We start from the raw sequence: 26,637 nt of genomic DNA on the forward strand, positions 1-26,637 counted from the left end.
GGATGAAAGTATTCATCATCTATGTGAGGGGCCTGAAGTTTGGGTATTAACCTACTACACAGGAACATCATGATTACATATAAATAGTGAACAGTCCCAATGTCTCTTTAACCCCTGGTATGTACATATATATGTCACATAGGTGGTACAAGCTGGAATCCAAGCAAGGGAAGACGAATAAAAACAGAGGAGATCTAAACGTCAATATCCAGTTTATGAGGAATAATATGACGGCCAGTATGTTTGACCTCTCCATGAAGGATAAGACGCGTTCTCCCTTTGCTCGTCTGAAGGACAAGATGAAAGGAAGGAAGTCGGATGGATCTGACACCTCTTCTGCCATCATTCCCAGCACAAGTGAGGTGCACAGCAGTCGTGACCCCAATGGCACAGAGAGCCAGGTTAAGAGTAAGCCCAAAAAGCCGTTCCTCCTGGGGCCTCAGCGCCTATCCTCCGCTCATTCCATGTCCGACCTGAGTGGTCCTACTTCCTCCCGGCTGGGCTCCGCAGGGCTCCCTGGTGAACAGACTCTAGACTCGATCAGCTCTGCAGAGGAGAGTGGTGAGTACAAGACATGAGCTGTTTGCTATATATACTCCATGTCACTATACGTCCTTCACACCGGTATTGTCTCCATGCTGGTTCCCGTCCTGACACTCTGAGACCTTTCCTCGCCAAGCTAACTGGACCTCAGATCACTGTAAACTCAGGGGGAGCTGTACCAAACTTTGACCAGAGGACAGATGGAGGCGTGGCCCATACAGTAGCAACCAATCTGCTTCCAGCATCATTTTATAGACTGTACTAGACAAATGATAGCTACAATCAGATTGGTTGTCATGGGCAACTTCTCTTTAGAAAGTATTTAAAGTCTCCCCGATAGTGACAGAAATATGCTCCTTTCCTATTGGTACTTTATAATGACGCACAAACAAGTAATACACATAAATAAAATAACAGTCGTGCTCTGAGACATAGCTGATTAGACGGGATGGCGGGATGCTGGTAAAGGAGAGGGAGAATGCTGTCTGTAGGTTACGGGCGGGATGCATCAAAGGGAGAAGTGCGGTCACATTCCGAAAAGGCGGGTTTGACGGCATTTCCCATATGCACCAAGCCCCGGAATACGATGTACTTCGGGGTTTGGCTGCGGTGGGTAACGTCGTCTCCCCCCTATAGAAGAATATGCACTTCTATCAGGAGAATGCTGAGAAAGGGATTCAATCCGATCCCTCCCAGCGCCCCCCGCGGAGCGTGTGTAATTCTGCGCATGCGCAGAAGGACGCCAGAGGGACTTCTGGGTCATAGACCTGAAAGTGCCTCCATCGCAAAGGGCCGCTCTTACTGAGAGAGCACTCCTTTGCGGTGATCGTCCTGCATAACCTCTAGTTTTCTGTAACAGTGGGTCATACAGGACTCTACCAGTCTGACCCCAAAACGTTCCTCCTGGCCAACATAGGCAACAACCACTTGCCAGACACTCTAGTCCCAGTGTGTAGAGTGGTCCCTATGGATGGGTGGATCTGTTCAGATTTACAACTAGCACCACAGTCTGCTCCATCTGCAATTTTCAGTAATGTAACCTTAATTTCCCACTATGTACATAATAGCCATCAGCTCATCAGTACAGGGACAGAATGGAATCATTCATTTATATACTATTATTGTCTATGGAGTGAGAGTCTGGACTTCTGTGGGTTAGATGATGGGATATGATCTGGGTCTTTGTGGAGAACATTGGGAGGAAGCGGCTATTTTGCTGGTCTACGTCTCCATGATGCCTCCTTTTCTCTGTGTTATTGCCCTGGCAGGTGTCCTACCCCACCTGTTGCCCTGGACATAGTAATTCGGAGTATTGATGTCACAGGTGCATTTGGTACAGGAGTGTGAAAGAGGTTTTTGTTCTGCAAACTGTTGTAAGGTCTTCAGGTAAGATGTTGGGCAAATTGGACTAAGTAGCGGGTTCTAAACCTCTGCGGTTTGGAGGCGGTTTTGCTATTCACAGATTTACTAATGTCAAAACCACTGCAAAACCGACCTCATGGTACACTTTACAATAGAATAGAAGAGAATTTCAAAGCAGCATCGATGCTTTAGAGCAGGGATGGGGAACCTCAGGCCCGGGGCCCGTATAAGGCCTCTGGAGCCACTTGGTGTGGCCCTCTGAGCTTTTTTCTGCGAGCCTCATCTGGCTATCACTGTGCCTAGAATGTGCTCCTGCAGCCAGAATCTATGCAGCAGTGTCGCCTGGACCATCCTTAGGACGCCTCAGACAGTCACCCCGCTGCCCTTACAGCTCCCGGAGCATCCTCAGGATGCTCCGAGCATTGCTGTAATCACCGGCAATTGTGGCCCCGCCCCTGTGTGACATCACTCGAATGGGGCGTGGCCTGCACCTGTTATATATGTCAAAATGGCCCTCGGCAGAAAAAAAGGTTCCCCGCCCCTGCTTTAGACCATAGAAAACATAGAATGCAATAGAAACCCTGGATTTTCTCAAGCAGGGGTTTTGAAAACGACCATAATACCGTCAGCAAACCGAAAACATTGAATCACCTTAGACAGGCGCCTTTGCTGAAACGGCGGGTAAATGAAGTGATTTTTGACAGGCAACAATTGATTGACAGGAATATCATCCAATTTGACAACGGAGGATCATGTTGTCTCTCACATGACATGATTCGTCTTTAACAGAAATACACAAATAAAAATATCCAACAAAAAAAAAAAAAAAACACACAATAACGCTGCACTCACACGCGCACAAAAGAAAAAGTCTAATAAACAGACTATATGGAGAACAAACCTCATATAGCCGAGTACGGAACAAGAAACCAGATCCCTACAATCAGCGATCACTTCATCTCCTTCTCCTTATATTATCCTACAACTGTCTCCTTCTCACTTACACCCTCTCAGAGGCGCAGATAAATCCCGGGTGATTGCAGGGTTGCTGGCAGGTTGCGACCCAGGATCGGCCATTACTCACCTTTGCACCGGCTTCCCCTGGTCTCCCGTGAGGTCAGACGTTATGTGCGGCGGAGGGTAATGCGCTGAGTATTCTACCTAGTGCCATGTGGACTGCCTGGGACTGCTCCGTGCCTGGTTTCTGCGGTTGCCGTCATGGATGCGGCCATGACAGTCTGCATCACCTGACGACTCCATACCCAATGGTAGCATGATGGTGGTCAGCTGACGCTGTCCACCAATGATCTGCTACTGCAGGGGATAAAGCCAGACTGCGGACCACAATGTCTGAGCAATGTTGTCGTTTTCCAGCGTCTGCTGCTTCTTCATTCCAGGTCTGTCCTTGTGTTACTCCTGAGATTACCAGTGCCGACTCCTGTGCTCCAGCATGGCCGGACTGGGACTAAAATTAGGCCCTGGCATTTACAGCACACAGGCCCACCTCCCGCCAACACCTGGCTCCAGGCACAGACTCCTCCCCTTACTATTGCTGACTCCTCCCACTTTAGTCCATACAAATATAATCACATCATTCTCTGTATTAAAGTACTCACACTACAGAGCTCATCCTGTAGGGATTGATACATGTGCCGTAATCAGACATTTGGTATTTAGTTGGTTCTGTTCGGTAACCCTGGCACTACAATGGTCACACACACAAAGAAAAGGCACCAACTGACCAATCCTAGCTTACATATTGTTGAGGATTAGATAGTGTTCACTGTAGGATTTTTTTAGGGCAGGGGTACTGAACGCAGAGGAGGACACATCTGTGCCACCAAATAAGAGCTGTCACCACATTGGTGTGCCATGTATGCATAAAGAGCATTGGTGCCCCCATCCACAACCAAAGAAGGGAGAGTGCGCGTCTCAGGTGCACGCCGAAAAGTAGCGTATGGTCTCGCTGGGAAGGGGCACGACCACACAATAGTACCCCGAATGCAAATTACGCCACACAGTAGTAATGCCCCTAATTCACGTTATGAAATGCAGGAATGCCTCCCAGAAGACACCATGCCACGCTATGATGCCCCCAGAAGACACCATGCCAAATAGCAAACACCCCCCTCCCCGTAAGACATCATGCCAAAAAGTAATCACAGACAGTAATGCCCCAAAAACATTGCCATACAGTATTGAACACTGTATTAACCACTAAAGACACAATGCCGCCGCCACCCCAAACCCCCCCCCCCCAAACAATTTACCTGGTTCCACTCTGGGCCCTGCACGTGCCTGATGCCGTCCGCACTGGCAGAGCTAGAAGATCCAAAGAGACCTCAGTGCTGCCAGGTAGCTGTGCGCCACTCCTCCCCTGCCGCGCTTCTCACACCAGACCATCGGGCCGCGTCATCACATCATGACGCTGCTGCACATGTCCCCAGACTGAGCGCAGTGCCGTCCAGGAGGCCGTGCTGCCGGGCAGCCCTGCACTCTAGCTCAAAGCAGCTGTCAGACTGGCATCCGTCTGGATTCCTCCCACCCCACTGCACTTCTCATACACGGCCGCGTCGTGACGCGCGGCCAAACATCAAACCAACCGCCGAGCATGGCGCCGTCCAGGAGGCTCTGCTGACTGGTGAGCGTTCGCTTGGCCACACCGGCCCATGTGGCCATCGGCCCTTCTGGCATTTGCCAGAAGTCCCCGATGTCCAGGCCGGCCCTGTGCTCCAGTGTGTTCAGAATATCTCCCCAGTGCTTGTAGCGATAACCCGAGCATTGTGCTACAGCGTGTTCAGAGCAATTGTTACCGCTGTCACTACAGCGTCCAGCCTCAGTACCGCTGTCACTACAGCGTCCGGCCTCAGTACCGCTGTCACTACAGCGTCCAGCCTCAGTACCGCTGTCACTACAGCATCCAGCCTCAGTACCGCTGTCACTACAGTGTCCGGCCTCAGTACCGCTGTCACTACAGCGTCCAGCCTCAGTACCGCTGTCACTACAGCGTCCAGCCTCAGTACCGCTGTCACTACAGCGTCCAGCCTCAGTACCGCTGTCACTACAGCATCTGTCACTACAGCGCCCAGCCTCAGTCCCGCTGTCACTACAGCGTCCAGCCTCAGTACCACTGTCACTACAGCGTCCGGCCTCAGTACCGCTGTCACTACAGCGTCCAGCCTCAGTACCACTGTCACTACAGCATCCAACCTCAGTACCGCTGTCACTACAGCGTCCAGCCTCAGTACCACTGTCACTACAGCGTTCGGCCTCAGTACCGCTGTCACTACAGCGTCCGGCCTCAGTCCCGCTGTCACTACAGCGTCCGGCCTCAGTACCGCTGTCACTACAGCGTCCGGCCTCAGTACCGCTGTCACTACAGCGTCCGGCCTCAGTACCGCTGTCACTACAGCGTCCGGCCTCAGTACCGCTGTCACTACAGCGTCCGGCCTCAGTACCGCTGTCACTACAGCGTCCGGCCTCAGTACCGCTGTCACTACAGCGTCCGGCCTCAGTACCGCTGTCACTACAGCGTCCGGCCTCCGTTCAGCTGTCACTACAGCGTCCGGCCTCCGTACCGCTGTCACTACAGCGTCCGGCCTCAGTCCCGCTGTCACTACTGCGTCCGGCCTCAGTACCGCTGTCACTACAGCGTACCGCTGTCACTACAGCATCTGTCACTATAGCGTCCGGCCTCAGTACCGCTGTCACTACAGCCTCAGTACCGCTGTCACTACAGCGTCCAGACTCAGTACCGCTGTCACTACAGCGTCCGGCCTCAGTACCGCTGTCACTACAGCGTCCGGCCGCAGTACCGCTGTCATTACAGCGTCCAGCCTCAGTACCGCTGTCACTACAGCGTCCAGCCTCAGTACCGCTGTCACTACAGCCTCAGTACCGCTGTCACTACAGCGTCCAGCCTCAGTACCGCTGTCACTACAGCCTCCAGCCTCAGTACCGCTGTCACTGCAGCGTCCGGCCTCAGTACCGCTGTCACTGCAGCATCCGGCCTCAGTACCGCTGTCACTGCAGCGTCCGGCCTCAGTACCGCTGACAATACAGCGTCCGGCCTCAGTACCGCTGTCACTGCAGCGTCCGGCCTCAGTACCGCTGTCACTACAGTGTCCGGCCTCAGTACCGCTGTCACTACAGCGTCCGGCCTCAGTACCGCTGTCACGACAGCATCCGGCATCAGTACCGCTGTCACTACTGCATCTGTCACTACAGCATCCAGCCTCAGTACCGCTGTCACTACAGCGTCCGGCCTCAGTACCGCTGTCACTACAGCATCCGGCCTCAGTACCGCTGTCACTACAGTGTCCAGCCTCAGTACCGCTGTCACTACAGCATCTAGCATCAGTACCGCTGTCACTACAGCATCTGTCACTACAGCGTCCAGCCTCAGTACCACTGTCACTACAGCGTCCAGCCTCAGTACCGCTGTCACTACAGCATCCAGCCTCAGTACCGCTGTCACTACAGCGTCCAGCCTCAGTACCGCTGTCACTACAGCGTCCAGCCTCAGTACCGCTGTCACTACAGCGTCCGGCCTCAGTACCGCTGTCACTACAGCATCCAGCATCAGTACCGCTGTCACTACTGCATCTGTCACTACAGCATCCTGCCTCAGAACCGCTGTCACTACAGCGTCCGGCCTCAGTACCATGATCACTACAGCATCCAGCCTCAATACCGCTGTCACTACAGCATCTGTCGCTACAGCGTCCAGCCTCAGTGCCGCTGTCACTACAGCGTCCAGCCTCAGTGCCGCTGTCACTACAGCGTCCAGCCTCAGTCCCGCTGTCACTACAGCGTCCAGCCTCAGCACCGCTGTCACTACAACGTCCAGCCTCAGCACCGCTGTCACTACAGCGTCCAGCCTCCGTACCGCTGTCACTACAGCGTCCAGCCTCCGTACCGCTGTCACTACAGCGTCCAGCCTCTGTCCCGCTGTCACTACAGCGTCCAGCCTCAGTCCTGCTGTCACTACAGCGTCCAGCTTCAATACCGCTGTCACTACAGCGTCCAGCCTCAGTACCGCTGTCACTACAGCGTCCAGCCTCAGTCCCGCTGTCACTACAGCGTCCAGCCTCAGTACCGCTGTCACTACAGCGTCCAGCCTCAGTACCGCTGTCACTACAGCCTCCAGCCTCAGTACCGCTGTCACTACAGCGTCCAGCCTCAGTACCGCTGTCACTACAGCGTCCGGCCTCAGTACCGCTGTCACTACAGCGTCCGGCCTCAGTACCGCTGTCACTACAGAGTCCGGCCTCAGTACCGCTGTCACTACAGCGTCCGGCCTCAGTACCGCTGTCACTACAGCGTCCGGCCTTAGTACCGCTGTCGCTACAGCATCTGTCACTACAGCCTCCAGCCTCAGTACCGCTATCACTACAGCATCCAGCCTCAGTACCGCTGTCACTTCAGCGTCCGGCCTCAGTACCGCTGTCACTACAGCATCCGGCATCGGTACCGCTGTCACTACAGCGTCCGGCCTCCGTAACGCTGTCACTACAGCGTCCAGCCTCAGTACCGCTGTCACTACAGCGTCCAGCCTCAGTACCGCTGTCACTAAAGCGTCCAGCCTCTGTACCGCTGCCACTACAGCATTTGTCACTACATACTCCAGCCTCAGTACCGCTGTCACTACAGCATCCAGCCTCAGTACCGCTGTCACTACAGCGTCCAGCCTCTGTACCGCTGTCACTACAGCATCCAGCCTCTGTACCGCTGTCACTACAGCATCCAGCCTCCGTACCGCTGTCACTACAGCATCTGTCACTACAGCCTCCAGCCTCAGTACCGCTGTCACTACAGCATCCAGCCTCAGTACCGCTGTCACTACAGCCTCCAGCCTCAGTACCGCTGTCACTACAGCGTCCGGCCTCAGTACCGCTGTCACTACAGCATCTGTCACTACAGCGTCCATCCTCTGTACCGCTGTCACTACAGCGTCCGGCCTCAGTACCGCTGTCACTACAGCGTCCGGCCTCAGTAACGCTGTCACTTCAGCTGTCACTACAGCGTCCAGCCTCAGTACCGCTGTCAGTACAGCGTCCGGCCTCAGTACCGCTGTCACTACAGCGTCCGGCCTCAGTACCGCTGTCACTACAGCGTCCGGCCTCCGTACCGCTGTCACTACAGCGTCCGGCCTCAGTAGCGCTGTCACTACAGCGTCCGGCCTCCGTACCGCTGTCACTACAGCGTCCGGCCTCCGTACCGCTGTCACTACAGCGTCCGGCCTCAGTACCGCTGTCACTACAGCGTCCGGCCTCCGTACCGCTGTCACTACAGCGTCCGGCCTCAGTACCGCTGTCAATACAGCGTCCGGCCTCAGTCCCGCTGTCACTACAGCGTCCGGCCTCAGTCCCGCTGTCACTACAGCGTCCGGCCTCAGTACCGCTGTCACTACAGCTTCCGGCCTCCGTACCGCTGTCACTACAGCGTCCAGCCTCAGTACCGCTGTCACTACAGCATCTGTCACTACAGCGTCCAGCCTCTGTACCGCTGTCAGTACAGCGTCCAGCCTCAGTACCGCTGTCAGTACAGCGTCCAGCCTCCGTACCGCTGTCACTACAGCGTCCAGCCTCCGTACCGCTGTCACTACAGCGTCCAGCCTCCCTACCGCTGACACTACAGCGTCCAGCCTCAGTCCCGCTGTCACTACAGCGTCCAGCCTCAGTCCCGCTGTCACTACAGCGTCCAGCCTCTGTACCGCTGTCACTACAGCGTCCAGCCTCAGTACCGCTGTCACTACAGCGTCCAGCCTCAGTACCGCTGTCACTACAGCGTCCAGCCTCAGTCCCGCTGTCACTACAGCGTCCAGCCTCAGTACCGCTGTCACTACAGCCTCCAGCCTCAGTACCGCTGTCACTACAGCCTCCAGCCTCAGTACCGCTGACACCACAGCGTCCAGCCTCAGTACCGCTGTCACTACAGCGTCCAGCCTCAGTACCGCTGTCACTACAGCCTCCAGCCTCAGTACCGCTGTCACTACAGCGTCCAGCCTCAGTACCGCTGTCACTACAGCTTCCGGCCTCAGTACCGCTGTCACTACAGCGTCCGGCCTCAGTACCGCTGTCACTACAGCGTCCGGCCTCAGTACCGCTGTCACTACAGCGTCCGGCCTCAGTACCGCTGTCACTACAGCGTCCGGCCTTAGTACCGCTGTCGCTACAGCATCTGTCACTACAGCCTCCAGCCTCAGTACCGCTATCACTACAGCATCCAGCCTCAGTACCGCTGTCACTTCAGCGTCCTGCCTCAGTACCGCTGTCACTACAGCATCCGGCATCCGTACCGCTGTCACTACAGCGTCCGGCCTCCGTAACGCTGTCACTACAGCGTCCAGCCTCAGTACCGCTGTCACTACAGCGTCCAGCCTCAGTACCGCTGTCACTAAAGCGTCCAGCCTCTGTACCGCTGACACTACAGCATTTGTCACTACATACTCCAGCCTCAGTACCGCTGTCACTACAGCATCCAGCCTCAGTACCGCTGTCACTACAGCGTCCAGCCTCTGTACCGCTGTCACTACAGCATCCAGCCTCTGTACCGCTGTCACTACAGCATCCAGCCTCCGTAACGCTGTCACTACAGCATCTGTCACTACAGCCTCCAGCCTCAGTACCGCTGTCACTACAGCTTCCAGCCTCAGTACCGCTGTCACTACAGCCTCCAGCCTCAGTACCGCTGTCACTACAGCGTCCGGCCTCAGTACCGCTGTCACTACAGCATCTGTCACTACAGCGTCCATCCTCTGTACCGCTGTCACTACAGCGTCCGGCCTCAGTACCGCTGTCACTACAGCGTCCGGCCTCAGTACCGCTGTCACTTCAGCTGTCACTACAGCGTCCAGCCTCAGTACCGCTGTCAGTACAGCGTCCGGCCTCAGTACCGCTGTCACTACAGCGTCCGGCCTCAGTACCGCTGTCACTACAGGGTCCGGCCTCCGTACCGCTGTCACTACAGCGTCCGGCCTCCGTAGCGCTGTCACTACAGCGTCCGGCCTCCGTACCGCTGTCACTACAGCGTCCGGCCTCCGTACCGCTGTCACTACAGCGTCCGGCCTCAGTACCGCTATCACTACAGCGTCCGGCCTCAGTCCCGCTGTCACTACAGCGTCCGGCCTCAGTCCCGCTGTCACTACAGCGTCCGGCCTCAGTACCGCTGTCACTACAGCTTCCGGCCTCCGTACCGCTGTCACTACAGCGTCCGGCCTCAGTACCGCTGTCACTACAGCATCTGTCACTACAGCGTCCAGCCTCTGTACCGCTGTCAGTACAGCGTCCAGCCTCAGTACCGCTGTCAGTACAGCGTCCAGCCTCCGTACCGCTGTCACTACAGCGTCCAGCCTCCGTACCGCTGTCACTACAGCGTCCAGCCTCCCTACCGCTGACACTACAGCGTCCAGCCTCAGTCCCGCTGTCACTACAGCGTCCAGCCTCAGTCCCGCTGTCACTACAGCGTCCAGCCTCTGTACCGCTGTCACTACAACGTCCAGCCTCAGTACCGCTGTCACTACAGCGTCCAGCCTCAGTACCGCTGTCACTACAGCGTCCAGCCTCAGTCCCGCTGTCACTACAGCGTCCAGCCTCAGTAACGCTGTCACTACAGCATCTGTCACTACAGCGTCCATCCTCTGTACCGCTGTCACTACAGCGTCCGGCCTCAGTACCGCTGTCACTACAGCGTCCGGCCTCAGTACCGCTGTCACTTCAGCTGTCACTACAGCGTCCAGCCTCAGTACCGCTGTCAGTACAGCGTCCGGCCTCAGTACCGCTGTCACTACAGCGTCCGGCCTCAGTACCGCTGTCACTACAGCGTCCGGCCTCCGTACCGCTGTCACTACAGCGTCCGGCCTCCGTAGCGCTGTCACTACAGCGTCCGGCCTCCGTACCGCTGTCACTACAGCGTCCGGCCTCCGTACCGCTGTCACTACAGCGTCCGGCCTCAGTACCGCTGTCACTACAGCGTCCGGCCTCAGTCCCGCTGTCACTACAGCGTCCGGCCTCAGTACCGCTGTCACTACAGCTTCCGGCCTCCGTACCGCTGTCACTACAGCGTCCGGCCTCAGTACCGCTGTCACTACAGCATCTGTCACTACAGCGTCCAGCCTCTGTACCGCTGTCAGTACAGCGTCCAGCCTCAGTACCGCTGTCAGTACAGCGTCCAGCCTCCGTACCGCTGTCACTACAGCGTCCAGCCTCCGTACCGCTGTCACTACAGCGTCCAGCCTCCCTACTGCTGACACTACAGCGTCCAGCCTCAGTCCCGCTGTCACTACAGCGTCCAGCCTCAGTCCCGCTGTCACTACAGCGTCCAGCCTCTGTACCGCTGTCACTACAGCGTCCAGCCTCAGTACCGCTGTCACTACAGCGTCCAGCCTCAGTACCGCTGTCACTACAGCGTCCAGCCTCAGTCCCGCTGTCACTACAGCGTCCAGCCTCAGTAACGCTGTCACTACAGCCTCCAGCCTCAGTACCGCTGTCACTACAGCCTCCAGCCTCAGTACCGCTGACACCACAGCGTCCAGCCTCAGTACCGCTGTCACCACAGCGTCCTGCCTCAGTACCGCTGTCACCACAGCGTCCAGCCTCAGTCCCGCTGTCACCACAGCGTCCAGCCTCAGTCCCGCTGTCGCCACAGCGTCCAGCCTCAGTACCGCTGTCGCTACAGCGTCCAGCCTCAGTCCCGCTGTCCCTACAGCGTCCAGCCTCAGTACCGCTGTCACTACAGCCTCCAGCCTCATTACCGCTGTCTCTACAGCCACCGGCCTCAGTACCGCTGTCACTACAGCCTCCGGCCTCAGTACCGCTGTCACTACAGCGTCCGGCCTCAGTACCGCTGTCACTACAGCGTCCGGCCTCCGTTCAGCTGTCACTACAGCGTCCGGCCTCCGTACCGCTGTCACTACAGCGTCCGGCCTCAGTCCCGCTGTCACTACTGCGTCCGGCCTCAGTACGGCTGTCACTACAGCGTCCGGCCTCCATACCGCTGTCACTACAGCATCCGGCCTCAGTACCGCTGTCACTACAGCATCTGTCACTACAGCGTCCGGCCTCAGTACCGCTGTCACTACAGCGTCCAGCCTCAGTACCGCTGTCACTACAGCGTCCAGCCTCAGTCCCGCTGTCACTACAGCGTCCAGCCTCAGTACCGCTGTCACTACAGCGTCCTGCCTCAGTACCGCTGTCACTACAGCCTCCAGCCTCAGTACCGCTGTCACTACAGCGTCCAGCCTCAGTACCGCTGTCACTACAGCTTCCGGCCTCAGTACCGCTGTCACTACAGCGTCCGGCCTCAGTACCGCTGTCACTACAGCGTCCGGCCTTAGTACCGCTGTCGCTACAGCATCTGTCACTACAGCCTCCAGCCTCAGTACCGCTATAACTACAGCATCCAGCCTCAGTACCGCTGTCACTACAGCGTCCAGCCTCAGTACCGCTGTCACTAAAGCGTCCAGCCTCTGTACCGCTGCCACTACAGCATTTGTCACTACATACTCCAGCCTCAGTACCGCTGTCACTACAGCATCCAGCCTCAGTACCGCTGTCACTACAGCGTCCAGCCTCTGTACCGCTGTCACTACAGCATCCAGCCTCTGTACCGCTGTCACTACAGCATCCAGCCTCCGTACTGCTGTCACTACAGCATCTGTCACTACAGCCTCCCGCCTCAGTACCGCTGTCACTACAGCATCCAGCCTCAGTACCGCTGTCACTACAGCCTCCAGCCTCAGTACCGCTGTCACTACAGCGTCCGGCCTCAGTACCGCTGTCACTACAGCATCTGTCACTACAGCGTCCATCCTCTGTACCGCTGTCACTACAGCGTCCGGCCTCAGTACCGCTGTCACTACAGCGTCCGGCCTCAGTACCGCTGTCACTTCAGCTGTCACTACAGCGTCCAGCCTCAGTACCGCTGTCAGTACAGCGTCCGGCCTCAGTACCGCTGTCACTACAGCGTCCGGCCTCAGCGTCCAGCCTCAGTACCGCTGTCACTACAGCTTCCGGCCTCCGTACCGCTGTCACTACAGCGTCCGGCCTCAGTACCGCTGTCACTACTGCATCTGTCACTACAGCGTCCAGCCTCTGTACCGCTGTCAGTACAGCGTCCAGCCTCAGTACCGCTGTCAGTACAGCGTCCAGCCTCAGTACCGCTGTCACTACAGCGTCCAGCCTCTGTACCGCTGTCACTACAGCGTCCAGCCTCCGTACCGCTGTCACTACAGCGTCCAGCCTCAGTCCCGCTGTCACTACAGCATCCAGCCTCAGTCCCGCTGTCACTACAGCGTCCAGCCTCTGTACCGCTGTCACTACAGCGTCCAGCCTCTGTACCGCTGTCACTACAGCGTCCAGCCTCAGTACCGCTGTCACTACAGCGTCCAGCCTCAGTCCCGCTGTCGCCACAGCGTCCAGCCTCAGTACCGCTGTCGCTACAGCGTCCAGCCTCAGTCCCGCTGTCCCTACAGCATCCAGCCTCAGTACCGCTGTCACTACAGCCTCCAGCCTCAGAACCGCTGTCACTACAGCCTCCGGCCTCAGTACCGCTGTCACTACAGCCTCCGGCCTCAGTACCGCTGTCACTACAGTGTCCAGCCTCAGTACCGCTGTCACTACAGCGTCCGGCCTCCGTTCAGCTGTCACTACAGCGTCCGGCCTCCGTACCGCTGTCACTGCAGCGTCCGGCGTCAGTCCCGCTGTCACTACTGCGTCCGGCCTCTGTACGGCTGTCACTACAGCGTCCGGCCTCCATACCGCTGTCACTACAGCATCCGGCCTCAGTACCGCTGTCACTACAGCATCTGTCACTACAGCGTCCAGCCTCTGTACCGCTGTCACTACAGCGTCCAGCCTCTGTACCACTGTCACTACAGCATCCAGCATCACTACGCTGTCACTACAGCATCTGTCACTACAGCGTCCGGCCTCAGTACCGCTGTCACTACAGCGTCCAGCCTCAGTACCGCTGTCACTACAGCGTCCAGCCTCAGTCCCGCTGTCACTACAGCGTCCAGCCTCAGTACCGCTGTCACTACAGCGTCCAGCCTCAGTACCGCTGTCACTACAGCCTCCAGCCTCAGTACCGCTGTCACTACAGCGTCCAGCCTCAGTACCGCTGTCACTACAGCTTCCGGCCTCAGTACCGCTGTCACTACTGCGTCCGGCCTCAGTACCGCTGTCACTACAGCATCTGTCACTACAGCCTCCAGCCTCAGTACCGCTATCACTACAGCATCCAGCCTCAGTACCGCTGTCACTACAGCGTCCGGCCTCAGTACCGCTGTCACTACAGCATCCGGCCTCCGTACCGCTGTCACTACAGCGTCCGGCCTCCGTAACGCTGTCACTACAGCGTCCAGCCTCAGTACCGCTGTCACTACAGCGTCCAGCCTCAGTACCGCTGTCACTAAAGCCTCCAGCCTCTGTACCGCTGCCACTACAGCATTTGTCACTACATACTCCAGCCTCAGTACCGCTGTCACTACAGCATCCAGCCTCAGTACCGCTGTCACTACAGCGTCCAGCCTCTGTACCGCTGTCACTACAGCATCCAGCCTCCGTACCGCTGTCACTACAGCATCCAGCCTCCGTACCGCTGTCACTACAGCATCTGTCACTACAGCCTCCAGCCTCAGTACCGTTGTCACTACAGCATCCATCCTCAGTACCGCTGTCACTACAGCCTCCAGCCTCAGTACCGCTGTCACTACAGCGTCCGGCCTCAGTACCGCTGTCACTACAGCATCTGTCACTACAGCGTCCATCCTCTGTACTGCTGTCACTACAGCGTCCGGCCTCAGTACCGCTGTCACTACAGCGTCCGGCCTCAGTACCGCTGTCACTTCAGCTGTCACTACAGCGTCCATCCTCTGTACCGCTGTCACTACAGCGTCCAGCCTCAGTACCGCTGTCAGTACAGCGTCCGGCCTCAGTACCGCTGTCACTACAGCGTCCGGCCTCAGTCCCGCTGTCACTACAGCGTCCGGCCTCAGTCCCGCTGTCACTACAGCTTCCGGCCTCCGTACCGCTGTCACTACAGCGTCCGGCCTCAGTACCGCTGTCACTACAGCATCTGTCACTACAGCGTCCAGCCTCTGTACCGCTGTCAGTACAGCGTCCAGCCTCAGTACCGCTGTCAGTACAGCGTCCAGCCTCAGTACCGCTGTCACTACAGCGTCCAGCCTCAGTCCCGCTGTCACTACAGCGTCCAGCCTCAGTCCCGCTGTCACTACAGCGTCCAGCCTCTGTACCGCTGTCACTACAGCGTCCAGCCTCAGTACCGCTGTCACTACAGCGTCCAGCCTCAGTCCCGCTGTCACTACAGCGTCCGGCCTCCGTACCGCTGTCACTACAGCGTCCGGCCTCAGTACCGCTGTCACTACAGCGTCCGGCCTCAGTCCCGCTGTCACTACAGCGTCCGGCCTCAGTCCCGCTGTCACTACAGCGTCCGGCCTCAGTACCGCTGTCACTACAGCGTCCGGCCTCCGTACCGCTGTAACTACAGCGTCCGGCCTCAGTACCGCTGTCACTACAGCATCTGTCACTACAGCGTCCAGCCTCTGTACCGCTGTCAGTACAGCGTCCAGCCTCAGTACCGCTGTCAGTACAGCGTCCAGCCTCAGTACCGCTGTCACTACAGCGTCCAGCCTCAGTACCGCTGTCACTACTGCGTCCGGCCTCCGTACGGCTGTCACTACAGCGTCCGGCCTCCATACCGCTGTCACTACAGCGTCCGGCCTCAGTACCGCTGTCACTACAGCATCTGTCACTACAGCGTCCAGCCTCTGTACCGCTGTCACTACAGCGTCCAGCCTCTGTACCACTGTCACTACAGCATCCAGCATCACTACGCTGTCACTACAGCATCTGTCACTACAGCGTCCGGCCTCAGTACCGCTGTCACTACAGCGTCCAGCCTCAGTACCGCTGTCACTACAGCGTCCAGCCTCAGTCCCGCTGTCACTACAGCGTCCAGCCTCAGTACCGCTGTCACTACAGCGTCCAGCCTCAGTACCGCTGTCACTACAGCCTCCAGCCTCAGTACCGCTGTCACTACAGCGTCCAGCCTCAGTACCGCTGTCACTACAGCTTCCGGCCTCAGTACCGCTGTCACTACAGCGTCCGGCCTCAGTACCGCTGTCACTACAGCGTCCGGCCTTAGTACCGCTGTCGCTACAGCATCTGTCACTACAGCCTCCAGCCTCACTACCGCTATCACTACAGCATCCAGCCTCAGTACCGCTGTCACTACAGCGTCCGGCCTCAGTAACGCTGTCACTACAGCGTCCAGCCTCTTTACCGCTGTCACTACAGCGTCCAGCCTCAGTACCGCTGTCACTAAAGCGTCCAGCCTCTGTACCGCTGCCACTACAGCATTTGTCACTACATACTCCAGCCTCAGTACCGCTGTCACTACAGCATCCAGCCTCAGTACCGCTGTCACTACAGCATCTGTCACTACAGCGTCCAGCCTCTGTACCGCTGTCAGTACAGCGTCCAGCCTCAGTACCGCTGTCAGTACAGCGTCCAGCCTCCGTACCGCTGTCACTACAGCGTCCAGCCTCCGTACCGCTGTCACTACAGCGTCCAGCCTCCCTACCGCTGACACTACAGCGTCCAGCCTCAGTCCCGCTGTCACTACAGCGTCCAGCCTCAGTCCCGCTGTCACTACAGCGTCCAGCCTCTGTACCGCTGTCACTACAGCGTCCAGCCTCAGTACCGCTGTCACTACAGCGTCCAGCCTCAGTACCGCTGTCACTACAGCGTCCAGCCTCAGTCCCGCTGTCACTACAGCGTCCAGCCTCAGTAACGCTGTCACTACAGCCTCCAGCCTCAGTACCGCTGTCACTACAGCCTCCAGCCTCAGTACCGCTGACACCACAGCGTCCAGCCTCAGTACCGCTGTCACCACAGCGTCCTGCCTCAGTACCGCTGTCACCACAGCGTCCAGCCTCAGTCCCGCTGTCACCACAGCGTCCAGCCTCAGTCCCGCTGTCGCCACAGCGTCCAGCCTCAGTACCGCTGTCGCTACAGCGTCCAGCCTCAGTCCCGCTGTCCCTACAGCGTCCAGCCTCAGTACCGCTGTCACTACAGCCTCCAGCCTCATTACCGCTGTCTCTACAGCCACCGGCCTCAGTACCGCTGTCACTACAGCCTCCGGCCTCAGTACCGCTGTCACTACAGCGTCCGGCCTCAGTACCGCTGTCACTACAGCGTCCGGCCTCCGTTCAGCTGTCACTACAGCGTCCGGCCTCCGTACCGCTGTCACTACAGCGTCCGGCCTCAGTCCCGCTGTCACTACTGCGTCCGGCCTCAGTACATCTGTCACTACAGCGTCCGGCCTCCATACCGCTGTCACTACAGCATCCGGCCTCAGTACCGCTGTCACTACAGCATCTGTCACTACAGCGTCCGGCCTCAGTACCGCTGTCACTACAGCGTCCAGCCTCAGTACCGCTGTCACTACAGCGTCCAGCCTCAGTCCCGCTGTCACTACAGCGTCCAGCCTCAGTACCGCTGTCACTACAGCGTCCTGCCTCAGTACCGCTGTCACTACAGCCTCCAGCCTCAGTACCGCTGTCACTACAGCGTCCAGCCTCAGTACCGCTGTCACTACAGCTTCCGGCCTCAGTACCGCTGTCACTACAGCGTCCGGCCTCAGTACCGCTGTCACTACTTCGTCCGGCCTCAGTACCGCTGTCACTACAGCGTCCGGCCTCAGTACCGCTGTCACTACAGCGTCCGGCCTTAGTACCGCTGTCGCTACAGCATCTGTCACTACAGCCTCCAGCCTCAGTACCGCTATCACTACAGCATCCAGCCTCAGTACCGCTGTCACTACAGCGTCCAGCCTCAGTACCGCTGTCACTAAAGCGTCCAGCCTCTGTACCGCTGCCACTACAGCATTTGTCACTACATACTCCAGCCTCAGTACCGCTGTCACTACAGCATCCAGCCTCAGTACCGCTGTCACTACAGCATCCAGCCTCTGTACCGCTGTCACTACAGCATCCAGCCTCTGTACCGCTGTCACTACAGCATCCAGCCTCCGTACTGCTGTCACTACAGCATCTGTCACTACAGCCTCCCGCCTCAGTACCGCTGTCACTACAGCCTCCAGCCTCAGTACCGCTGTCACTACAGCCTCCAGCCTCAGTACCGCTGTCACTACAGCGTCCGGCCTCAGTACCGCTGTCACTACAGCATCTGTCACTACAGCGTCCATCCTCTGTACCGCTGTCACTACAGCGTCCGGCCTCAGTACCGCTGTCACTACAGCGTCCGGCCTCAGTACCGCTGTCACTTCAGCTGTCACTACAGCGTCCAGCCTCAGTACCGCTGTCAGTACAGCGTCCGGCCTCAGTACCGCTGTCACTACAGCGTCCGGCCTCAGTACCGCTGTCACTACAGCGTCCGGCCTCCGTACCGCTGTCACTACAGCGTCCGGCCTCAGTACCGCTGTCACTACAGCGTCCGGCCTCCGTACCGCTGCCATTACAGCGTCCGGCCTCCGTACCGCTGTCACTACAGCGTCCGGCCTCAGTACCGCTGTCACTACAGCGTCCGGCCTCAGTCCCGCTGTCACTACAGCGTCCGGTCTCAGTCCCGCTGTCACTACAGCGTCCAGCCTCAGTACCGCTGTCACTACAGCTTCCGGCCTCCGTACCGCTGTCACTACAGCGTCCGGCCTCAGTACCGCTGTCACTACTGCATCTGTCACTACAGCGTCCAGCCTCTGTACCGCTGTCAGTACAGCGTCCAGCCTCAGTACCGCTGTCAGTACAGCGTCCAGCCTCAGTACCGCTGTCACTACAGCGTCCAGCCTCTGTACCGCTGTCACTACAGCGTCCAGCCTCAGTACCGCTGTCACTAAAGCGTCCAGCCTCTGTACCGCTGCCACTACAGCATTTGTCACTACATACTCCAGCCTCAGTACCGCTGTCACTACAGCATCCAGCCTCAGTACCGCTGTCACTACAGCATCCAGCCTCTGTACCGCTGTCACTACAGCATCCAGCCTCTGTACCGCTGTCACTACAGCATCCAGCCTCCGTACTGCTGTCACTACAGCATCTGTCACTACAGCCTCCCGCCTCAGTACCGCTGTCACTACAGCCTCCAGCCTCAGTACCGCTGTCACTACAGCCTCCAGCCTCAGTACCGCTGTCACTACAGCGTCCGGCCTCAGTACCGCTGTCACTACAGCATCTGTCACTACAGCGTCCATCCTCTGTACCGCTGTCACTACAGCGTCCGGCCTCAGTACCGCTGTCACTACAGCGTCCGGCCTCAGTACCGCTGTCACTTCAGCTGTCACTACAGCGTCCAGCCTCAGTACCGCTGTCAGTACAGCGTCCGGCCTCAGTACCGCTGTCACTACAGCGTCCGGCCTCAGTACCGCTGTCACTACAGCGTCCGGCCTCCGTACCGCTGTCACTACAGCGTCCGGCCTCAGTACCGCTGTCACTACAGCGTCCGGCCTCCGTACCGCTGCCATTACAGCGTCCGGCCTCCGTACCGCTGTCACTACAGCGTCCGGCCTCAGTACCGCTGTCACTACAGCGTCCGGCCTCAGTCCCGCTGTCACTACAGCGTCCGGTCTCAGTCCCGCTGTCACTACAGCGTCCAGCCTCAGTACCGCTGTCACTACAGCTTCCGGCCTCCGTACCGCTGTCACTACAGCGTCCGGCCTCAGTACCGCTGTCACTACTGCATCTGTCACTACAGCGTCCAGCCTCTGTACCGCTGTCAGTACAGCGTCCAGCCTCAGTACCGCTGTCAGTACAGCGTCCAGCCTCTGTACCGCTGTCACTACAGCGTCCAGCCTCTGTACCGCTGTCACTACAGCGTCCAGCCTCAGTACCGCTGTCACTACAGCGTCCAGCCTCAGTCCCGCTGTCGCCACAGCGTCCAGCCTCAGTACCGCTGTCGCTACAGCGTCCAGCCTCAGTCCCGCTGTCCCTACAGCATCCAGCCTCAGTACCGCTGTCACTACAGCCTCCAGCCTCAGAACCGCTGTCACTACAGCCTCCGGCCTCAGTACCGCTGTCACTACAGCCTCCGGCCTCAGTACCGCTGTCACTACAGCGTCCGGCCTCAGTACCGCTGTCACTACAGCGTCCGGCCTCCGTTCAGCTGTCACTACAGCGTCCGGCCTCCGTACCGCTGTCACTGCAGCGTCCGGCCTCAGTCCCGCTGTCACTACTGCGTCCGGCCTCTGTACGGCTGTCACTACAGCGTCCGGCCTCCATACCGCTGTCACTACAGCGTCCGGCCTCAGTACCGCTGTCACTACAGCATCTGTCACTACAGCGTCCAGCCTCTGTACCGCTGTCACTACAGCGTCCAGCCTCTGTACCACTGTCACTACAGCATCCAGCATCACTACGCTGTCACTACAGCATCTGTCACTACAGCGTCCGGCCTCAGTACCGCTGTCACTACAGCGTCCAGCCTCAGTACCGCTGTCACTACAGCGTCCAGCCTCAGTCCCGCTGTCACTACAGCGTCCAGCCTCAGTACCGCTGTCACTACAGCGTCCAGCCTCAGTACCGCTGTCACTACAGCCTCCAGCCTCAGTACCGCTGTCACTACAGCGTCCAGCCTCAGTACCGCTGTCACTACAGCTTCCGGCCTCAGTACCGCTGTCACTACAGCGTCCGGCCTCAGTACCGCTGTCACTACTGCGTCCGGCCTCAGTACCGCTGTCACTACAGCGTCCGGCCTCAGTACCGCTGTCACTACAGCGTCCGGCCTTAGTACCGCTGTCGCTACAGCATCTGTCACTACAGCCTCCAGCCTCAGTACCGCTGTCACTACAGCGTCCGGCCTCAGTACCGCTGTCACTACAGCATCCGGCCTCCGTACCGCTGTCACTACAGCGTCCGGCCTTCGTAACGCTGTCACTACAGCGTCCAGCCTCAGTACCGCTGTCACTACAGCGTCCAGCCTCAGTACCGCTGTCACTAAAGCCTCCAGCCTCTGTACCGCTGCCACTACAGCATTTGTCACTACATACTCCAGCCTCAGTACCGCTGTCACTACAGCATCCAGCCTCAGTACCGCTGTCACTACAGCGTCCAGCCTCTGTACCGCTGTCACTACAGCATCCAGCCTCCGTACCGCTGTCACTACAGCATCCAGCCTCCGTACCGCTGTCACTACAGCATCTGTCACTACAGCCTCCAGCCTCAGTACCGTTGTCACTACAGCATCCATCCTCAGTACCGCTGTCACTACAGCCTCCAGCCTCAGTACCGCTGTCACTACAGCGTCCGGCCTCAGTACCGCTGTCACTACAGCATCTGTCACTACAGCGTCCATCCTCTGTACCGCTGTCACTACAGCGTCCGGCCTCAGTACCGCTGTCACTACAGCGTCCGGCCTCAGTACCGCTGTCACTTCAGCTGTCACTACAGCGTCCATCCTCTGTACCGCTGTCACTACAGCGTCCAGCCTCAGTACCGCTGTCAGTACAGCGTCCGGCCTCAGTACCGCTGTCACTACAGCGTCCGGCCTCAGTCCCGCTGTCACTACAGCGTCAGCCTCAGTCCCGCTGTCACTACAGCTTCCGGCCTCCGTACCGCTGTCACTACAGCGTCCGGCCTCAGTACCGCTGTCACTACAGCATCTGTCACTACAGCGTCCAGCCTCTGTACCGCTGTCAGTACAGCGTCCAGCCTCAGTACCGCTGTCAGTACAGCGTCCAGCCTTAGTACCGCTGTCACTACAGCGTCCAGCCTCAGTCCCGCTGTCACTACAGCGTCCAGCCTCAGTCCCGCTGTCACTACAGCGTCCAGCCTCTGTACCGCTGTCACTACAGCGTCCAGCCTCAGTACCGCTGTCACTACAGCGTCCAGCCTCAGTCCCGCTGTCACTACAGCGTCCGGCCTCCGTACCGCTGTCACTACAGCGTCCGGCCTCAGTACCGCTGTCACTACAGCGTCCGGCCTCAGTCCCGCTGTCACTACAGCGTCCGGCCTCAGTCCCGCTGTCACTACAGCGTCCGGCCTCAGTACCGCTGTCACTACAGCGTCCGGCCTCCGTACCGCTGTAACTACAGCGTCCGGCCTCAGTACCGCTGTCACTACAGCATCTGTCACTACAGCGTCCAGCCTCTGTACCGCTGTCAGTACAGCGTCCAGCCTCAGTACCGCTGTCAGTACAGCGTCCAGCCTCAGTACCGCTGTCACTACAGCGTCCAGCCTCAGTACCGCTGTCACTACTGCGTCCGGCCTCCGTACGGCTGTCACTACAGCGTCCGGCCTCAGTACCGCTGTCACTACAGCATCTGTCACTACAGCGTCCAGCCTCTGTACCGCTGTCACTACAGCGTCCAGCCTCTGTACCACTGTCACTACAGCATCCAGCATCACTACGCTGTCACTACAGCATCTGTCACTACAGCGTCCGGCCTCAGTACCGCTGTCACTACAGCGTCCAGCCTCAGTACCGCTGTCACTACAGCGTCCAGCCTCAGTCCCGCTGTCACTACAGCGTCCAGCCTCAGTACCGCTGTCACTACAGCGTCCAGCCTCAGTACCGCTGTCACTACAGCCTCCAGCCTCAGTACCGCTGTCACTACAGCGTCCAGCCTCAGTACCGCTGTCACTACAGCTTCCGGCCTCAGTACCGCTGTCACTACAGCGTCCGGCCTCAGTACCGCTGTCACTACTGCGTCCGGCCTCAGTACCGCTGTCACTACAGCGTCCGGCCTCAGTACCGCTGTCACTACAGCGTCCGGCCTTAGTACCGCTGTCGCTACAGCATCTGTCACTACAGCCTCCAGCCTCAGTACCGCTATCACTACAGCATCCAGCCTCAGTACCGCTGTCACTACAGCGTCCGGCCTCAGTACCGCTGTCACTACAGCATCCGGCCTCCGTACCGCTGTCACTACAGCGTCCGGCCTCCGTAACGCTGTCACTACAGCGTCCAGCCTCTTTACCGCTGTCACTACAGCGTCCAGCCTCAGTACCGCTGTCACTAAAGCGTCCAGCCTCTGTACCGCTGCCACTACAGCATTTGTCACTACATACTCCAGCCTCAGTACCGCTGTCACTACAGCATCCAGCCTCAGTACCGCTGTCACTTCAGCGTCCAGCCTCTGTACCGCTGTCACTACAGCATCCAGCCTCCGTACCGCTGTCACTACAGCATCCAGCCTCCGTACCGCTGTCACTACAGCATCTGTCACTACAGCCTCCAGCCTCAGTACCGCTGTCACTACAGCATCCATCCTCAGTACCGCTGTCACTACAGCCTCCAGCCTCAGTACCGCTGTCACTACAGCGTCCGGCCTCAGTACCGCTGTCACTACAGCATCTGTCACTACAGCATCCATCCTCTGTACCGCTGTCACTACAGCGTCCGGCCTCAGTACCGCTGTCACTACAGCGTCCGGCCTCAGTACCGCTGTCACTTCAGCTGTCACTACAGCGTCCATCCTCTGTACCGCTGTCACTACAGCGTCCAGCCTCAGTACCGCTGTCAGTACAGCGTCCGGCCTCAGTACCGCTGTCACTACAGCGTCCGGCCTCAGTCCCGCTGTCACTACAGCGTCCGGCCTCAGTCCCGCTGTCACTACAGCTTCCGGCCTCCGTACCGCTGTCACTACAGCGTCCGGCCTCAGTACCGCTGTCACTACAGCATCTGTCACTACAGCGTCCAGCCTCTGTACCGCTGTCAGTACAGCGTCCAGCCTCAGTACCGCTGTCAGTACAGCGTCCAGCCTCAGTACCGCTGTCACTACAGCGTCCAGCCTCAGTCCCGCTGTCACTACAGCGTCCAGCCTCAGTCCCGCTGTCACTACAGCGTCCAGCCTCTGTACCGCTGTCACTACAGCGTCCAGCCTCAGTACCGCTGTCACTACAGCGTCCAGCCTCAGTCCCGCTGTCACTACAGCGTCCAGCCTCAGTCCCGCTGTCACTACAGCGTCCAGCCTCAGTACCGCTGTCACTGCAGCGTCCAGCCTCAGTACCGCTGTCACTACAGCCTCCAGCCTCAGTACCGCTGTCACCACAGCGTCCAGCCTCAGTCCCGCTGTCACCACAGCGTCCAGCCTCAGTCCCGCTGTCGCCACAGCGTCCAGCCTCAGTACCGCTGTCTCTACAGCCTCCGGCCTCAGTACCGCTGTCACTACTGCCTCCGGCCTCAGTACCGCTGTCACTACAGCCTCCGGCCTCAGTACCGCTGTCACTACAGCGTCCGGCCTCAGTACCGCTGTCACTACAGCGTCCGGCCTCCGTTCAGCTGTCACTACAGCGTCTGGCCTCCGTACCGCTGTCACTACAGCGTCCGGCCTCAGTCCCGCTGTCACTACTGCGTCCGGCCTCAGTACGGCTGTCACTACAGCGTCCGGCCTCCGTACCGCTGTCACTACAGCGTCCGGCCTCAGTACCGCTGTCACTACAGCATCTGTCACTACAGCGTCCAGCCTCTGTACCGTTGTCACTACAGCGTCCACCCTCTGTACCACTGTCACTACAGCATCCAGCATCACTACGCTGTCACTACAGCATCTGTCACTACAGCGTCCGGCCTCAGTACCGCTGTCACTACAGCGTCCGACCTCAGTACCGCTGTCACTACAGCATCCAGCCTCAGTACCGCTGTCACTACAGCGTCCAGCCTCAGTACCGCTGTCACTACAGCATCCAGCCTCAGTCCCGCTGTCACTACAGCATCCAGCCTCTGTACCGCTGTCACTACAGCGTCCAGCCTCAGTACCGCTGTCACTACAGCGTCCAGCCTCAGTCCCGCTGTCACTACAGCGTCCAGCCTCAGTCCCGCTGTCACTACAGCGTCCAGCCTCAGTACCGCTGTCACTACAGCGTCCAGCCTCAGTCCCGCTGTCACTACAGCATCCAGCCTCTGTACCGCTGTCACTACAGCGTCCAGCCTCAGTACCGCTGTCACTACAGCGTCCAGCCTCAGTCCCGCTGTCACTACAGCGTCCAGCCTCAGTCCCGCTGTCACTACAGCGTCCAGCCTCAGTACCGCTGTCACTACAGCGTCCAGCCTCAGTACCGCTGTCACTACAGCCTCCAGCCTCAGTACCGCTGTCACCACAGCGTCCAGCCTCAGTCCCGCTGTCACCACAGCGTCCAGCCTCAGTCCCGCTGTCGCCACAGCGTCCAGCCTCAGTACCGCTGTCGCTACAGCCTTCGGCCTCAGTACCGCTGTCGCTACAGCCTCCGGCCTCAGTACCGCTGTCACTACAGCGTCCGGCCTCAGTACCGCTGTCACTACAGCGTCCGGCCTCCGTTCAGCTGTCACTACAGCGTCCGGCCTCCGTACCGCTGTCACTACAGCGTCCGGCCTCAGTCCCGCTGTCACTACTGCGTCCGGCCTCCGTACGGCTGTCACTACAGCGTCCGGCCTCCGTACCGCTGTCACTACAGCGTCCGGCCTCAGTACCGCTGTCACTACAGCATCTGTCACTACAGCGTCCAGCCTCTGTACCGCTGTCACTACAGCGTCCAGCCTCTGTACCACTGTCACTACAGCATCCAGCATCACTACGCTGTCACTACAGCATCTGTCACTACATCGTCCGGCCTCAGTACCGCTGTCACTACAGCGTCCGGCCTCAGTACCGCTGTCACTACAGCATCCAGCCTCAGTACCGCTGTCTCTACAGCGTCCAGCCTCAGTACCGCTGTCACTACAGCATCCAGCCTCAGTACCGCTGTCACTACAGCCTCCAGCCTCAGTACCGCTGTCACTACAGCATCTAGCCTCAGTACCGCTGTCACTACAGCATCTGTCACTACAGCGTCCAGCCTCAGTACCGCTGTCACTACAGCGTCTGTCACTACAGCGTCCAGCCTCTGTACCGCTGTCACTACAGCGTCCAGCCTCAGTACCGCTGTCACTACAGCGTCCAGCCTCAGTCCCGCTGTCACTACAGCGTCCGGCCTCCGTACCGCTGTCACTACAGCGTCCGGCCTCAGTACCGCTGTCACTACAGCGTCCGGCCTCAGTCCCGCTGTCACTACAGCGTCCGGCCTCAGTCCCGCTGTCACTACAGCGTCCGACCTCAGTACCGCTGTCACTACAGCGTCCGACCTCCGTACCGCTGTAACTACAGCGTCCGGCCTCAGTACCGCTGTCACTACAGCATCTGTCACTACAGCGTCCAGCCTCTGTACCGCTGTCAGTACAGCGTCCAGCCTCAGTACCGCTGTCAGTACAGCGTCCAGCCTCAGTACCGCTGTCATTACAGCGTCCAGCCTCAGTACCGCTGTCACTACTGCGTCCGGCCTCCGTACGGCTGTCACTACAGCGTCCGGCCTCCATACCGCTGTCACTACAGCGTCCGGCCTCAGTACCGCTGTCACTACAGCATCTGTCACTACAGCGTCCAGCCTCTGTACCGCTGTCACTACAGCGTCCAGCCTCTGTACCACTGTCACTACAGCATCCAGCATCACTACGCTGTCACTACAGCATCTGTCACTACAGCGTCCGGCCTCAGTACCGCTGTCACTACAGCGTCCAGCCTCAGTACCGCTGTCACTACAGCGTCCAGCCTCAGTCCCGCTGTCACTACAGCGTCCAGCCTCAGTACCGCTGTCACTACAGCGTCCAGCCTCAGTACCGCTGTCACTACAGCCTCCAGCCTCAGTACCGCTGTCACTACAGCGTCCAGCCTCAGTACCGCTGTCACTACAGCTTCCGGCCTCAGTACCGCTGTCACTACAGCGTCCGGCCTCAGTACCGCTGT

The 26,637-nt window shown here is 58.6% G+C and overlaps 1 protein-coding gene across 2 annotated transcripts in view; it reads left to right on the plus strand.

The window, feature by feature from the left end:
* RAB11FIP2 (RAB11 family interacting protein 2) overlaps positions 1-26,637 on the plus strand; it is a 236,487-nt gene that overhangs the window by 87,842 nt on the left and 122,008 nt on the right. For both annotated transcript variants that reach the window (XM_088455227.1, XM_088455226.1), the window contains exon 2: positions 143-561. In XM_088455227.1, coding sequence (XP_088311353.1) covers positions 143-561 — 419 coding nt within the window. The remainder of the gene's footprint in view (positions 1-142; positions 562-26,637) is intronic.

The sequence above is a fragment of the Taudactylus pleione genome, unplaced genomic scaffold, assembly GCF_031769625.1.
Source record: "Taudactylus pleione unplaced genomic scaffold, aTauple2 ptg000646l, whole genome shotgun sequence".
In the NCBI taxonomy this organism is placed as follows: Eukaryota; Metazoa; Chordata; class Amphibia; order Anura; family Myobatrachidae; genus Taudactylus; species Taudactylus pleione.